At 40.1% G+C, this 17,831-nt stretch overlaps 1 protein-coding gene across 2 annotated transcripts in view; it reads left to right on the top strand.

Annotated features, from left to right (window-relative positions):
• The window catches only part of PCSK5 (proprotein convertase subtilisin/kexin type 5), a 383,530-nt gene that overhangs the window by 99,635 nt on the left and 266,064 nt on the right, over positions 1–17,831 (top strand). For both annotated transcript variants that reach the window (XM_081151682.1, XM_081151681.1), the window contains exons 4-5: positions 11,667–11,810; positions 14,198–14,274. In XM_081151682.1, coding sequence (XP_081007808.1) covers positions 11,667–11,810; positions 14,198–14,274 — 221 coding nt within the window. The remainder of the gene's footprint in view (positions 1–11,666; positions 11,811–14,197; positions 14,275–17,831) is intronic.

The following is a 17,831-nucleotide window of genomic DNA, read 5'->3' as shown; positions in this document are numbered from 1 at the left end:
AGAGTTCTATGCAAGTAGAATTTTGTAAACAATGTAAATGAAGAAATTACATTTTGGAAAAGAATGAGGTTTGCTTCTGGCTTATTTTCACATAATTCTTAAATAATGCAGCTCAGTTGCTTATAAAATTTATTTTCACGAGCTCAACGTAGAAATTGTTTCTTGCCTTTATAGGTACTTAAGGAAAACATTCCAGTTGAGATCATTCCTAAGCAAACACACTTATTTGTTAATTACACAATTTGGGCAAAGAGTAGGACATTACTGTTACTTGGTTCTTGAGTCATAGTCAGGAAGGAAGTCATCTGGCAAAACCGAGTTTCTCAACTCATGAAAGCATTTACTGCATGAACTTGGAGGCAATATCCCAGATGGGCCATTGACCGAAATCGAGGAGGAGGTGAGAGCCCCTCACTTGCCGGGTTGTTGCTCCAAAGGAAACAGACCTGCCCTCTGAGCTGCCCTCCAGCCAGGAGAAACTCGCCACCACACCTTTGGGATGATAGCTCGCCTGCCACCGTGCTGCATCTCTCCTGACTGCCTTGCCGTGTCGGCCCGTCGTTAGTGGCGCCTTAGGGTAACCAGCACCCCTCTCCCTGTGCCTCGCGGAGCCTTCGGTCCCTGCCTGTTTCCTGGCTTATTTCTTGCCTGTTTCGCTGGCAAAGTGGAATGAGCAGGTGCCCTCTGCCGCGCAGGAAACCAGGATTTCCACATCTTACCTGAACCTTTTCTGTTTCCTGCGTGACGTGTCTTCAATGTGTAAATTATCTCCCTCTGCGTCTTATCTCAGAATCGACTCCTGCCTTCTCTCATAAACAAATATCAGTCCATGCATTATTGAGCATTTTTACTGTGAACTCTAGAGGTTATAAAGATACATGACGTAGACTCCTTTACCGCAAGTGGTCTGTAATTTCTTTGGGAAGATAAAACCCATATGTAATCAGATTGCTGATATGAATGCTGGGTGGGGTGAGCAGAAAAACACTGAACGGATGCACAGGGATCTTAGAGTTGGCTTTGGAATCATGTGCTTGCCACCGTCCGATGTCGTCACTGCCCTTCCTCCCCAGTTATACAGCTACTCCTGTTCTCCTAAATAATCTGCTTTAACTTGACGCCCCAGTTTTCTTCTACTTTTCTGGTTTGCCTTACTTCCCTCAGACTGATAATCTTTTCTGTTCGTTGGCTTTTGCTATATAGCAAACCACCCCCAAGAATCTGTGGCTTGAAACAATAGCTGTTTATTAGACTTCCGATTCTGCACGTCTGCAGCCGGGCTGAGCTCAGCTAACGGTTTTCGGGTTCCGTGTGGGCTCATAATGCCTCTGAGCCATTCTGGGCGAGCTGGGGGCCCCCCACTAGAGCGTGGTTTCAGCTGCGACGGTTTCTACGTGGCCTCTCATCTTCTAGCAGGCTGCCTTGGCTTGTTCACAGGGCAGCCAGGAAGGATTACAAGAGACAGGGTAGGAACTGGACCATTGTCACTTTTGCCACATTCTTTTGGCCAAAGCAAGTCAACCCAGCCCAGAATCAAAGGGTGAAGAAATAATGTCATTGCTTCACGGGAGTAATTGCATGTGACATAGGTACAGGGAACCGTGGAAAATTGTGCCATTTTTATCAGCCTCATTTTACTGTGACCCTGAATTTTGCTAAGGTCATCAAATTTACACACTTTGTGCTGTCTGTAGGAATTTTTAACTTTGAGGCAATACGTGGCATCAGACAATGTAGGTTCGTTGCCAGATTGTGGAGCAGCTTGGGGACCAAAGTATTAGCACTTCATAGGCATCAAAAAGATTTGAGATGGGAAATAGTGTGATGCTAAAATTTCAGGAAGAATTTAGTTGTGGATCTGTGCAGAAAGAAGGTTTAGATCCGCATATTCAATTGCTACAGGCAGCTCCTATTTGGATGTTACTTCAACTTCCATGTTTCTAAAACTGAACTCAATTTATTCATTCTACAATAAATTTTTCTTCCTGTGTTTCTCTTCTCAGCAAGGCATCCTACCATTTGCTGTGTAGTCCAAGGCAGGTATTTGATCAGTCTTGATTTGCCCCACCTGTATTCATTCATCGTCATTAACAAGTATTTAGAATGCCTACTATGTGTCAAATACTATCATTCCTACTGCTCCCACTAGACCATTGTCATTTCTTGAACACTAGACCTGTCTCCCAATTAGTTGGCCTGCATGTTTTCCTTCATGTTCTGCAGGACCCAGCATGACTTTCTAACTCAGTCTGTACATTTCAATGGGCAAATAATTATTGAACTTCTATGTGTTAGACACTGTGGATACAGAAATAAATAAAGCAAGGTGACTGCCCTCATGGAGTTCACAGTGCAGTGTGAGAGACATAAAATGAAGAATAGAAGGTGACCCAGAATGCCGTTTCAAGTAAATTGATTAAGGAAAGCCTCTCTTGGGAGGTGATATTTGAGCGTAAGAGAAAGAGCCATGTGGATATGAGGAAGAATGTTCCAGGGTGAGAGAATAGCAAGTAACAAGGTCTTGAGATAGGAGTGGGGTTGGAGGGAAGAGGAATTTGAGTAAGGAAGAGGGAGATAGGTCAAGAGTTCAGGGAGACAGCTTCCCATTCAGGTCATGAAGCACTTTATAGGCCATTAAACAGACCTGGACATTACTGAAAGTGTAAGGGAATGCCATTGCAGCTTGGGAATTATTGGGAATATTTATAGAGAACAAATCTGACATAGTTTACAGTGATCACTTTGCTGTATAAAGAAGAGACTATAGAGAAATAAGAGATGATAGTGGCTTGAATCAGTGTGTAGCCATGAAGATGATGTGAAGAGATGAGACGTGTAAGGGCTAATTTTTAAGGATTTGCTGATGGGTGTGTATAGAGAAGGAGGGGAGCCGTAGGTGCTACATACTGGTGTGGGGGCGACAGAGAACCCTGGACGGGTACAACTTTGTAGGAATCACAGAGGGGAGATTAAGTGTTTTTGTTTGGAATTAAAGTTTGAGATGGATTTTAGATATCCAAACCATATCAATCACTATCTCAAAACCCTTAAACAATTTTATATTGAATTATGACAAAGCTCAAACTTAAAAAAAAAAAAAAGGCTTATAAGAACACTTAGAGTCTTGCCCATGGTTAATTCTCTAATCTCTTTCCATTTTTCTCATCTCCCACCACCTATTTCATCTTGTATCAACCAGCTGCACTGAGTTTCTTTCAGCTCCTTTGACATTCCAGTCTCTCTTTAATTATTCTATACCCTTACCAAAAATAAACACATCCTCTTCATCCCCTGCATGCCCTTTGGCTAGTCAGTTCATATTGGGGTGTAAATTGAAATCTCATTTTCTCTAGGAAGTGCTGTCAACCTTCCCACTCATTCCCCTGACTAGGTTCCATGTTCCCACAGTACCCGGAGAACCCCCATTGTAACACCTAACGTGTTTTTCTGTAAAATTCCTTGTTTGTCACATGGACTAGACTGCAAGGACTTGAGCATAGTGGGAGTGTCATGGCCAGTATAGTGATCAGATGTAGTAAGTACTCAGTAAAAATTTTTTGAATGAGAGGGGGATAGATTGGAAGCATAAGTTGGGTTAGAAATGTTAAATATAGTGGATCAGATTCAGTGGCTTGAACCACAAGGTGCTGTTAAAATTGAAAGAATATGGTGGTTTCAGACCCAGATTTCCAAAACTTGACTCAGTTTTTGGACCCGAGGCATTTGAGAATGGTGTGAACCCTGGCAGGTGCTGTTTCTATTCATGTAAAGCTTAGTCTCAGTGTCTCAGAAATGTCCAATAAATTTCTAAGACCCTGGTTACCCTTTAGCAGCAAGGCCAGGTAAGATAATTGAAACCAGTTCTCCAAACACTAAGATAAGACATGTAGAAATTCATTAAAGGAGACAAGATTTGTTTGTTGGCTTATTGATTTTTACTTTACTGAGTATTTTTAGGACTGAAAGTCTCTAATTCAAGATGTGTCAGTTTGGAAAGATTCAAAGAAGATAACACAATTTACAAATAAATGTTGTTCGCTTAAACCCGTAGAGCATCTAGTTATTTGGCTGCTCTTCCTCAGTTCCTTTTTTAGAAGAATTTTTTAGAGAAATTTTATCATCAGAGCAAAATTGAGCGGAAAGGACAGATTTCCCATCTACCTCAGCTCCCACCCATGGACAGTCCTCCCTCGTGATTAGCCGCCCTCATGTTAGCAGTCCTGCCACAGTGGTATCTTTATTACCGTTGTTGAGCCTGTATTGACAATCAGACACCCAGAGTCCATAGCATACCTTTTGATCCATTCTAGGTGTTGTGCATTCCGTGGGTTTGGATAAATGTGTAATGACATATATCTATTATTACAGTATCATACAGTGTTTTCTGTGCCCTCAATTCCTCTGTGCTCTGCCTATTCATTTTCTCATCTCCCTTCCCTGGCAGCCACTGAACTTTTTACTGTCTCCATAGTTTTGCCTTTTCCAGAATGTCACATAATTGGACTCATACAGTGTTTAGACTTTTGAGATTGGCTTTTTTCACTTAGTAATACGCATTTAAGTTCCCTTTATGTCTTTTCATAGCTTGATAGCTCACTTGTTTTTAGTGCTGAATAATAGTCCGTTGTCTGAATGTACCACGGCGTACCCGGTCACCTACTGTATGGCATCTTGATTGCTTCCAAGTTTTGGCAATTATGAATAAACATCCCTGTGCAGGTTTTTGGGTGGACGTAAGTTTTCAACTTATTTGGGTGAATGTCAGAGAGGGCTCTTGATAGATTGTATAATAAGAGTATATGTAATTTTATAATAAATTGCCAAACTGTCTTCCAAAATGGCTGTACCATTTTGAATCCCCACCAGCAGTGAATGCGAGTTCCTGTTGCTGTGCTTCCTCACTGGCATCTGCTGTTGTCACTGGTCTGGATTTTGGCCGTTCTCATGGGTGTGTAGTGATATCTCCCTGATGTTTTAACTTTCATTTCCCTGATCACATTTATGATACACAACATCTTTTCATATGCGTGTTTGCCATCTGTGTATCTTCTTTGGTGAGGTGTCTATTAAGGTCTTTGGACAGTTTTTAATCAGGTTGTTTCTTACTGAGTTTAATAAGAGTTCTTTGTATATTTTGGATAACGGCCCTTTATCAGATGTGTCTTTTGCAAATATTTTCTCCCAGTTCATGTCTTGTTTTCTCATTCTCTTGACATTGTCTTTTCACAGAGCAGAAGTTTTTAATTTTAATGAAGTCCTGCTTATCAATTATTTCTTTCACAGAGTGTGCCTTTGGTGTTGTATCTAAAAAGTCATCACCATATCCAAGGGCATCTGGGCTTTAGCCTATGCTATCTTTCAAGAGTTTTAGTTTTGCATTTTAGTGTGATCTTTTGAGTTAAATTTTGTGAAGATTGTGAGGTCTGTGTCATGATTTATTCCTCCCTCCTTCCCTCCCTCCCTCCCTTACTTTCTGCATGTGGACACCCAGTTGTTACAGCACCAGCACCATTTGTTGAAAAGACTATGGTTGGGTCATTGATTGCCTTTGACTATCCTGCCTCAATTTCTTGACCCTCAGTTTTGAGTAAAATATTAGGAAGTGGATTTATTCTTATTTTTCTCTGTATAAGCATATTTTTGTACACTATAGCCCTTCTTTTCCTAATATCTGCTATTTTCTGATGTTTCTTTAGTATTATGTGGGACATCCTTAAAATTTTTTAACTGCAGAATCATCCTCTGTCAAAATTATGATAGATATGAACGATGGTTCTAGCAGATTTGGAATGCTAGGTGGAACAAAACATGATGATTCATAGGAGACTATTTAGCCAGTGTACCAGAAAATAATTGGACACTGTTCTCTCCTCTTATATACCATCCTCAGTCTCCAGCCCCCAGCCCCAGATATAAAATATTGAAGTCATTTCATCTATCCTTACAAATGATCAATTGCCCTTTCACGTTTGCCAGACAATAAAGAAAACCATCATCTCTTTATTTTGTGGTAATCTATCTCTCTCTGTCTCTCTTTTTACACCAGGGTCGTCTTCTATAAACTATTAGGAACACGATGCTGCCCACGAATGTACTGTCATTAACAACAATATGATCATAATCACAGCAGTCATTTCTTATGTACTTTATCTTCTTTAATCTTTATAGCAATTCTCTGCATCCAAGCTGCAGATCAGGTTTTAAGAATTTAGGTAACTTGACAAGGTCATACAGCTGGAAAGTAGCAGAGGTGGAATTTAACTTTTCCTCTGCCCAATTGTCCTAGCTAATGTCATGTGCTGCTATGCTGATAATTTGGTGTTCTTGAAACACGTTGGGCTAACTTGGAATTTCTGGAAAACTCACAAATTGAATTATATCCTTAAATAATTGGACACTGGATCTATTTTGGCTATGGGTATCTTTTTTATTTTTTTTTATTTTTTTGCATATGTGTAGTAAAGGATAAGTCCATAAAATTGACCCATAAATATAGTAGTGAATGTTGTAGAACTTCCCTAGCTTAACTTAGATCTTCAAAAATCTGTGAAGGCATCTTTAGTTTTGGAGTCAGAGAACCTACTTTTGTATCCCAAGGAGTTCCCATCAGCCTATCACAGAAGTTCTAAGTCCAATTTCTTTTAGAGGCTTTGAGAAAGAAAAGTTAAAGAAAGATCATCTTCAAATAAGTACAAGAGTAAGTAAAACTATTGTCTGAAACTGTGAAGGGGAAAACTAAGCCTAGATACTTCCCAGAAGTTCCCAAGAACTGAGGAGCAGATGTCAGACCCATTGGAAGGAATGACTTCATCAGAAATGGAGCAAGACTAACAATGGAGTGAGCTGTTTCCAGTGGTATGCTGGATCTGCCTTCTAACAGCTCATGAAAGCTTATTGTTACACATTCAAGAATTTTGTGAGCGTGGTAGTTTAAATTTGGCCATGATGTGAGTATTTACACCACGAAAATGAACAAACACTATAAATAAGGGATTTAAAAAAAAATTTTTTTTTAAGACCTGGTCTACCAACACATCATTGGCTATTTAGTAACGAAGCAAACTCCCTGTCATTGGAACTATTCAAATAGAAATTTGGCGATTTCCTAAAAGTTGAGTTGCAATGAATGAAATAAGGAAAAATTAGGTCTCTAAAGTCTTATCCAAGTGTATTTCACTTTATCACTTGAATGCACAGGCCATTGCAATTTCTGTTATTTGATTTTTTGCTTCCTGGTGCTGTATTGTTCGATGTCCACTTCTTATCTGAATTTGCATGTAATTTGCCCTCCCCTAAGCCTTTTTCTTTCAACTTTTAACAAATGAGTTTCCATAGCTCTATGGTCTGGTGTTTGACTGTTGGCCAGCGATTTGAACTCTGAAAGGTTACCTAGGCTCATCAAGTCTCTTTTTTAAAAATAAATTTTTAGGGTAACACTGGTTAATAACACTGTATGAATATCAGGTATACACCCTTTTAACATGCCATCTGTATACTCTAGCCTGTGCCCACCACCTGCAGAAAGCAACAAATGAACAAACAAAACCAACAATGAAAAAAACAAACTTATTTTCTTTATCTTGTTAAAAGGATATAAAAAGATGATAAAAGTACCTCTATCAAATAGTTGTTCTGAGTCTTAAATAAAGCTAGTTCATATGAAGCTACTAATACAATGCTTGGCCATGATAAGGATCTAGTAGATGCCAATTATATATTTCCACTTAGGGGAGTATCAATTTTATTTTTTTCAATTTCTGAGAACTCTTGGACTCCAAATTTTACAAAGAATTTCAAGTATATGTACACTTTACTAAGTTGACTGGCTTTTTCTGGATCTGTCTATAAAACAGATTTTTATGTATTTAATTCTGCTTCCTTACTAACATTGTATAGTCAGAGATGCAGTCTTATAAGCCACTGTATTAATAGCAATGGAGAACAGATGTTTTTAGTGTTAGCAAGCTATTGGCAGCATATAAATTGCTCAGAACTTGGAGAAGTTTAAAAAGAGTGACATTGAAGGTGCTCCTCCTCTCCCTCCACCCCTGTCCATAGGAAGAAAATGATGGTGAAAATATAATAAAGGTGTTTATTTGGGGCATAAACTGTTCTTTCATTGAGCAAACACTGTGATATGTTGATGAAGACAGAAGAGAAGTGGACACACCCAGAGTGGTTTATAAGCAGAAGATCTTATAACCCTGGTGTGGAAAAGGCCCTTTCTAGAACTCACAGAACAGTCTCTCTAAAATTTCATGTCTAAAAAGAATACAAGCTTTTATGGATAAGGACTTGGGAGACCTAGGTGACCATTGTTTCTGCAGATATTGTCCATTCTGTGTTGTTTCTCCATAGTTAGTCATCTGTGCGTACACAGTCATTGAAATACAGTACATTATTCAGAACCAAAGATGCATACATTTACTATAAATATTTATCTTGCATATACTGTGTACATATGTGTTTTTCATCAGCTTCAAAGTTGCTGGACAATTCTGGCTGACCCCTTCTGTGAATACCAGGACTGTATCTGTGGTAACACAATTTCAGAAACTAGTCTTCAGCCCCAGCTCTGGCAGAGGTCTTCTCAACATGGTTGACCATGTATGAGGAAATCATGGCTTGTATGTGTTCCTTTAGCCTCTAGCTTGATGCTATTATACAGATTCCTGTCAAGTAAATAGAGCCCCATTTAAAGACCATTTCAATCAGGCAGTTAAGGAAATGATTAATTCATTCCCCTCTTTAGTCAGTGTTGACTGGCATCAATATTTTCCATGGTCTTTGCTCTTTGGATGCCTTGGGTACATGAAACAGCTATATTAAAAACAAGTTTGAAAGCCTAAGCCACTTGAAATATGTGTTTAAGATCTCAGGTTCATAGTCAGGATTTAGGGTTCTGATTTAAGGGTCCTCTGACACTGTTACTCTTTTTCAAGAAACACCTCAGGCTCTGAGTACTTTTTTTCCCTTTGACCTTTTGGTTATTCACCATAATAGATTATCCAAGTGACAGTATCAATTGGATCTTCCCCTTCCTTCTCCTTCCACCTATACCAAGTTAGCAGATGAAAAATATAAAAAATAAAAGGTGGTACAAAAATAGTGAAGTCAGATTCACTAGAAGCAGAGGTGGAAGGAGGAAACCTAACTGCTCCACTTTTCACACACGTGTTTTCCATAGGCTTCTGGTTTTCTTCAGTTTTCATAATTACAATTTCAGGCAGCATCCCTCCGCTCCGGGATGGTTATCCCATTTGTGGGTTACCCATTTCCTGTGCATTTCCTTCCTCCAGCCCACCTCTTGGCCACATTAGCATTATTGCATGTCAGAAACGATACCACAGGTGGCCAGAGCAGGTTTGGAAAAAGAAAGAAAATGAAATGGAAAGCTATCCAGTTTGCTTTGTATTAAATTAAAGCATTTGGTGAGGAGAGGCCCAAACTCACTCTCAGCCAGAGTGAGATGTCTGAAAAAACATAGGCATTTTGGAAATTTATACTATTTCTTTCATGATCATCTCTGTTAACCAAGCATTAGCTGGCTAAGATATCTCTGATGAGGTCAGAGCAGCAAGCAGTTGTGAACTTGGAAATAAAGTTGAGGTTATGCCTGCATTTCTGGCTTGTAATCAATCAGCCAATATTTACTGAAATCCTAGTTAGACTTAGTTTAATGCATGGTCTTCTAAGTGCTTGGAATCAAGACAAAACTCACACGTAAGGTTCAATAGTCAGCAACAGTTCAATAGAATTCAGTGAGTAGGGGTTGGATGTGTAGAACAGAGTGCGTGTGTGTGTGTTAGTCCCCAAGTTCAGGGAAGGGATGAAACAGACAAACAGGTTGAAGAACATGAGGCAGCTTTATGGGCGGGGCTAGGTCCTGAGCTATGCCCCAAACATGGGGAGCTGTAGGGAGAGTGGAATTTGGATCATTGTAGTAGTAGTAGTACTAGAGAGAGGGAGAGAGAATGAATGTGTGTGTGTGTGCATGTGTGTGCATGTGTGCAGGGCCTCGAGTGCCAGACACAACTCAAGAAGGTGAGAAAATGGTGCAGATGTTCATAAACTATATAAGCCCCTATTTTCCAGATATTATCTGTGCTGAAAAATGGGTACACCCTTTGTTAGAATGAATCCTTGAAACTACTCAACCGTGTTCATAATATTCAACAAAAGGCAGTCTCATTTGGAGAATAAATTAATAAATTCATGTTGGGGAGTATTAGAGGTATCTGTTGCTAGTTAGCATTTGATTTTGAATGATGAAGGTTGGAAAGAGATGAGCTTCCATTTAGGTCGTACCTCAGATGAAAGCCAAGTTGTGGCTACAAGGCCCCAGATGGTCTGACCTTACTTTTCCTTCAAGGCCCCAGATGGTCTGACCTTACTTTTCCTTCAAGGCCCCAGATGGTCTGACCTTACTTTTCCTTCTGATTCTCTGCCTCCCATGCCATTCTCTCCCTTGTTCAATAAGCGTCAGCAATACCCCACCTTCCTTCTCTCTCTTCATTGTGCTAAGTTGTTCTCATCTTTTGGTCATTGCATTTGCTGTGTCCTGTACCGAGACACTGACCTCTAGGCCCTTGGGCAGACCAACTCTTTCTCATCAGTCATGTCTCAGTTCACATTTCACTTTCTCAGAGACTGGAGTCTTTTTGCAACCATCCCACCTAAGATGGTGTACTCAGACCTCTCAACAGTCACCATACTGTCACCCTGTTTAATTCCTTCAAAGCATAAGGAATTTGCTCAGGGCACATGCTCAGGTTTTGGGTTCAATCCCCAGTTGGGGTGCATATGGGAGGCAATGGATTGATGTTTCTCTGTCACATCGATGTTTTACTCTCTCTCCCACTCCCTTCCCCTATCTCTGAAATAGATAAAAATATATCCTTGGGTGAAGATTTTTAAAAAAATCAAAGTAGTGCTGAATGAGTGTCTACCCACTAGAAACTATGGTACAATAGCCATTAGCCATTGCTAATTTATTGAAAGATTTGAAAAAACAGTAGCACACCTTTGGCTGACACTCTACTGAAGCTGCCTGAGTTGGTCCTCATTTGTAGCTGGGTTGGCTTGTCAGTGGTTGGAATTATAAAGTATATGTTCTTCAGTTACCTGGTGTGGATTTATAAATGAAATGCCACAATGCTTTTTTGTGTGCCATTAATACATGCTAACAATAAAATGGTACATCCGTTATTCTGCTGTTGAAATAGACTTGTTTATTATGTTTTTCCAAAGGATGAGTGGAATAAAACAAGTTAGAGATGGCATAAGAGATTTTATTTGCCTTTCCCACATCTATTCTTCCTGCCTTCCCATGTTATCATGCTAGAGATCCATGCTTCTACTCTAACAATTCGCCCAATTTCTGTCCATTTTTAATGCATTATCTTTTTTTAAATATATCTTTATTGATTTCAGAGAGAGGAAAGGAGAGGGAGAGAGAGACAGAAACATCAATGATGAGAGAGTCATTGATTGAGCCCGCAACCCGGGCATGTGCCCTGACCGGGAATCGAACCCCGATCGCCTGGATCCTAGGTCGACGCTCAACCTCTGAGCCGCTCCCGGCCGGGCAAGTGCATTATCTTAACAAGTAGGTAATTCTCCATCACCTTCCCGTGCAGTAATCTGCAGTGTTCTTCCTCCTTTAGCACTGCAGTGACAACACGCACCCCTGCCAGTCGGACATGAACATTGAAGGAGCCTGGAAGAGAGGCTACACGGGGAAGAACGTCGTGGTCACCATCCTGGACGACGGCATTGAGAGAACCCACCCGGATCTGATGCAGAACTATGTGAGTGTGTGTGGCTGCCCCACCTTGCCTCCTCGGGAACAAGAGAACTCGTGGTGGGACTGTCAAAGGGGGGGATACTGAAAAGGCGGCGTCCAGATCCGCCGGGCTCTGTACTGCGCCTGCCTTGTGAGAGATGCGCCCTCAGAGCCCAGGAAGCTTGAGAAAATGCTTTCGGCTCCCGAGTGCCTTTGATGTTCCAGCGACAAACAGCGGGTGATAAGGTAGCAGAAACCCACCACCACCACCACCTGCTGCCAGCGACAGCCGCTCTTCTCAACAGCTCATCCACACAGCCAGGCAGCGCTGTTTCTCTTATGGAGAAAAGTGCACTTAGAACTTTTCTCAAGTTGTTCTGTTGGCCTGTTTCTCTCCTTTTTTAAAGAACGGTGATGATCAGCCTACCAGTATTCCTTAGGACTCAGTGAATTCTTTTTCTTAAGAAGGCACCGCAATTCCAGGACTCAGAGAGGACATCAGATGAGCCCAAGGTCACAGAACAAGCGAGAGTGCTGAAACTCAGTACTTTCATTGAAAACTGTGGTCTTGACACCCAGTGCCCATGTAGGGGGGAGGGGCAGCCTGTTCCCGGACACTGGGATCTTCCGCTCCAGGGGCCTCCGGGTCCCCTCTACGACCGTGATAGTCACCGCCTGGAAGTGTGCCAATGACCCCTCTGCCTTCTGCTCTCCAGAATTATCCTTCCCGGGCTTCTCCTCAAGTTGGGTGAAAAGTACCATCATTATCTCCTAGTGTGCCATTCTGTGTCTGCTCCAAATTTGTGTTTTCTGACACTTTGGTGTTCTCCCTAAAATATTTCTTTTGTTACTAAAGAGCCTGCAATGACTCCCTGTTATCTGCAAATAACAACTCTGATTCCTGTCACGGCTTCACAAAAACTCCCGGTGGATCCCATGCACACTCATGTCTCCTGACTTCTTCTCTAATTTCTTTTCTGTTGACAACGATTTCCACCCAGAAACACTGATATCAGTCCATTCCCACTTAAACTTCAGTCCCTTTCATGCTTCTCATGAAACCATTGGGGCAGAAATGGCCCTCTATTCTCTCTAATGTTTCTCATTTGTTCAATCTCATTTATTTAATGACAATTTCTCTTAAATTAATTTTTCTTTTGTCACTCAAACCTGAAAACTCTCCATTTTATCTTTGCAAATACAGTACTTCCAAATCACTTCCTTGGCACATGAGAAACTGCCACTGTCTCCAACAGTCACCCACGTTTCTGAGTATGAGGACCTTCCTTCACACAGAACTGGCACACTCTCAGTTCTGATGTCAGAGCTGTGAAGAGAGAGAGAAGCACAATGGGTGGGGTGTCAGATGGCCTAGGTGACAGCCTTGGTTCCACAGGGAGTTTGCTTCATGCCTCTGGCCAAGTTACTTAACCTCTCTTGGCCTCTGTTTCCTTCTAAGTAAAAGTAAGTTACACTAGCTGCACTCCATGCTTTATGACCACTATGGTGTATGGGAAGTGGGGACTTACCACCGTTTTATGTAAAGCACATTTTGCTTAATTCTCTCAAACATTTTGGACTCTGTGTACCATAAGTTATTTTTAGAAACAGAGCCTTTGATAAAGGTAGAAAACAAAGTTAACATTTACTTTTACTAAAACTAAAATCAGGAATTAAGATAAAGCATCAGAAAATTCAAAACATCCTAAATTAGTTCTATCTATAGTGATATAAATTTGCTTTCAGAGGTATTTTTGCCTCATTTTGAATCTTGACATACAATAAAACTTTGTTCATTAATTTGATTGGGGTACAGGGCCATTGTATATTAATAAAAAGTCTGAATTGTAGATTCTTTTATAGTAGATAAAACATCTGAAACCAGACAAATATTGCCTAATAGAGATCCTAAGATATCTTATATAATCAATTTCTAATACCGACTCTTAACTGACCTGCCAATTATTTGTGAATGATTTTTATCTTAAAAAATTTTTGAATTATGATAAGGCATTTGACTCTCAAGAAATAAAGCTAGAGAGTCCACGGAGAATAAATCATTCTGCTTCTAGGTAGTCCAGGAGTACTTCACAGAGAAGGTGGTAATTGAGGACATATTTGAAGAAATTGAGTGAGAGGAAGTTCTTGGTCTAAGTCTAAGAGAAAAGTGCTGGCAAGAATCGACCAGGCACTTTGGTCTGCAGAGAGTATTTCTTCTCCCTAAGGGGGGATAGGGGAGAAATGACAATGATTATTACTGAACAAGGCATCCTGACACTACTGAACCATGAATGTATTATTTAATCTAATTACTCTCTTGCAGAAATGTGTTTAAGAATGCATGAGCCTGCAGGTTAATGGCTAATTAATGACCATCTGTCTCCTTTCTCTCTCTCCCCTCTGTGGCCATAGGATGCTCTGGCCAGTTGTGACGTGAATGGGAATGACTTGGACCCAATGCCTCGTTATGACGCGAGCAACGAGAACAAGTAAGGTCCAGGTGAAGGCTGGCGGGCGTGTGACTGACAGGGAACCTGGCTTTTTGCTTTTGCTGAGGGAAACATTTTTTCACTTGGAAATCCTTGGTAACAAATGATCTCTAATTTGCTCCAAGATAAACAAGTGTTTTTCCACTGAAGCTTCTAGGTAATAAAAAGGAGTGGTTCATATAGTAAGAATCCTTGCAGAGAGAGAGAGACAATACTCTAGAAAATGACTCAATATTTCCAGATTTTGAGAGGAGAACTGGGGAATATTGCCTTTCAAGTGGTGATTGACCTGTGACCCCTTTGTTTAGGGATGGGGTGCTAAAGGGAGAGGCAAACAAATAATCCCCCAAAAGAGTTACTGTACTCTGTTAAGTTCAACAGATTTGATTGAGTACCGTACTTGAGGCCTCTCTCCTCTTCCCTGATATAGGCATTTTCCACTAATATACCTGAAATACTTATGGTTTGCCATGTGTGGAACACATTACATTTCTTATCTCCGCAGTCGAGAGCCTTAAAAAAACCATTTAACCACAGTTACACTTTCCAGTTAGTACAGTAGTTTTTGTGAAAGGAAATGAAAATGCACATCTGCTCGATAAGGCAGACTATCTTAGCACTCTTCAGAAGGTAAATGGAAATGGTATTTCTTGCTTACGATGATATAAGTTCTTCAAAGGCTATCGATATTTCTAATCTCTAGATCACATTAACTTTGTTCCTTTTACTGCAAAGCTCCTCCAGCATAATACTGTGATTCAGATATTATCATGTGAATTTTTATTTACATATTTTAGTTTGGGATCGCAGAAGTTCCAAAGAGAGGTGTTGTGCCCATTTATTACATACTATTTTCAGCCTGTGTTTTTCCTTAGGGAAAAATTTCTCAGCTAGGATTATTTGATTAAGTCACTAAGTTTAGATAAAACTATCTGACCTAGATAATTGTGGCTGTACATGGGATTTTTTTCTTTTTTTTTTACCATCTACCAAGAAGCCTCAAAAAACTTACTGTGGAAAGTATGCTGATTGTTAATATTAACAACCGAGTAAATATTATAGATCACATTTAGTGGTGTAAGCATTAATATGCAAATTGATGTAGTTAAAATTTTCTAGAACTTTCTAAAGAGAAAGGGAACTAAATTAAACTGGGAAGTTGTCTTTCAGACCCAGTCATTGCTGTCTACGTTACACTGTTCAAAGCTATGGCAAATTTCACTTAAAAGAATATAATTTGAGCTATCGTATTTAACCTAATGTGCAAGCTAACATGAAACACGGAAGGAACTTGAAGCTTTAGTAAAATCATCGCTAATAAATATCAGCATACGATCTATTTTGCTGTAATGCGACATATGCATTCCTAAAAATACTTGCGCTCTGCAAGATCTAAAACCACAGACTAATAAGTGGAGTTGGAGCTCAGCACTCAAAAACTTGATCAGTGACACACACAAAAATGATTAAAAACAATCCCAATTTTATCCATGTAAAATGGTTAAGAAATATCTAAAACTACAATCACTATGACACTTTATCTGCAAAAAGACCTGATATTTGCTCGGGGATGTGTGTGCCCATTAGATCGATTCCTGCTCACATGCCTTTGTTAAGAAGGGTCGTGGCCTTTCAAGGGTTGGTCTGACCTGTGACTAGCATTGCAAAAGTAAAAGAGCAAGAGGAAAAAAGATTAAAATTTTTACAAAGAACAGAGAATAGAGAAGAAAATTGCAAAATAGGCTGGGGGGAAAAAGGGGACAATGAAGCAGGGTGCAGGACACCAGCCGGATGGTCTTTGGAAGCATCGCAGATTATTATGAAATGGAAGGCGAGTGGTCTGAAATCGCGGGAAGCAGCAGCACCCGATGTGGGTCCCTGTGGACCACTGTGTTCCTGCGGGGGGTAGCTCTGTGTGGTGGTCTGTGTATTTGTACAGGGCTTAGTGACACTAGGTGTGTTTTTTACATTTACTTATAGTTTCTGGGACAAAATTGTGCATAAACAAATGCAAATGTCACATTATGTTCAAATCATTCTCTAATATATCAGTCACTGTTGTTGATTGATTGATTGCTTAGGTATTTCAATAAAAAAAATTTGTGTTTTCAAGGTAAGCAGTATAGCAGAACTGACCGTACTATATTCATTAGCTAAATTTATCCCTTAGGAAAGTCTAGGTCATGTTAATACCCAAAGTATCTTTATACGGTTGTCGAGGGACAAGAGGGTCTATAGGTAGAAAATGAAAACATATTGTGCCCTGTGTCCAGTTCTGTCTGAATCTACACGTGCTGAGTTTTTGCATTGGAACTCTCGGTGGTGATAGTGGCTGTTCAAGGGTGGGTCTGACCTGTGACTAGCACTGCTGACCACAAGGTCTATATATAAAGATAGTTCTTTGAGTATTGGCTTTGACAGTGTTTTACAGTCTGCCTTTTAAAAACTGTATTCTGTGTGAGGATTTCTTTTAAACTTGGCCACTTCCCAAGACCTTTGTTAAGAAGAGTGGTGGCCGTTCTGCCCACGCTGGGGTATTCTGGTGTGTCCTGTTTTAACCATTCTAAGCCCTGTCCACGGTTTGTTGAATATATTGTGATTCTGATTATTAGGGGACACGATTATTGTTCCAGATGTGTTTGTAGTCTTGGGAGTGAAATACGGCATTTTCAGAGTGCAACACCAGCACTGCTCACCTCTCTTTTATAGAGTCAGCACTCACCTGGGCATCAGATGTCCCTTTATCTCCTCTCATAGTGCTGCCTGATTTTTTATTTTTTATTTTTTGCCAACCATAAGCATGTATCCAGGCATTTAGGATTAAAATTAAAATATTCTCTCTGTTAATTACACCATAATTATAGATATGATTGGATCTGCCTGTAAGCATGGATCCTAGGCAGATAATTCTGTTGGAATAGAGGTCACTTGACATCGAGAAATAAAAGTGGGTTTGTAGTTTAGAAGACTTGACTTGCTTTGGTTCTCCTTGATTACCTTCAGAGTCTTTGGACCTAACTACTCTGAGCTTTGGTACATTTTTTTAATCTCTAAAATGGGCATCATAATACTTCTAAGGAGTAGCAATAAAGTATGTAAAACACCAAGCATACTGCTGACTGCATCATAGGTACTAGATAATTATAGCTGTTATTATAATTATGTGTTTTATTCCTTTATCCAGTTCTTGATAAGTAATAGGTTAAAATTATAATTATCTCAAAATAAATATGCATATGAACACTTAAAATTTAAACTGAGACTTGGAGGTCTTCATTTTCAAGGTGGGAGGTTTAGTTAGGGCTTTCTGCTTCTATAGGGGCTGGGAGCTATGACGCATTCAGCCTACAGTAAACCTGCTTTTCATTACTTCCATTTCCCCACCTCCCTCCGTGGAGCACGAGTCCTTGAATTTGATGGAAGATAGTGAAGGAGAGGAATTTCTAATCATCACCAGAATAAGGAAGTTGAGGGATTTACTACACAAGCGCCTCCTCATTGTCTGATCTGACCACTAGTCTTCAGAGCGTATTTGAAATGATTTCGTAGGTGGCTGC

The sequence above is a fragment of the Miniopterus schreibersii genome, assembly GCF_964146895.1.
Source record: "Miniopterus schreibersii genome assembly, chromosome: 11".
NCBI lineage: Eukaryota > Metazoa > Chordata > Mammalia > Chiroptera > Miniopteridae > Miniopterus > Miniopterus schreibersii.
This window is presented reverse-complemented; position numbering and strand designations above follow the sequence as displayed.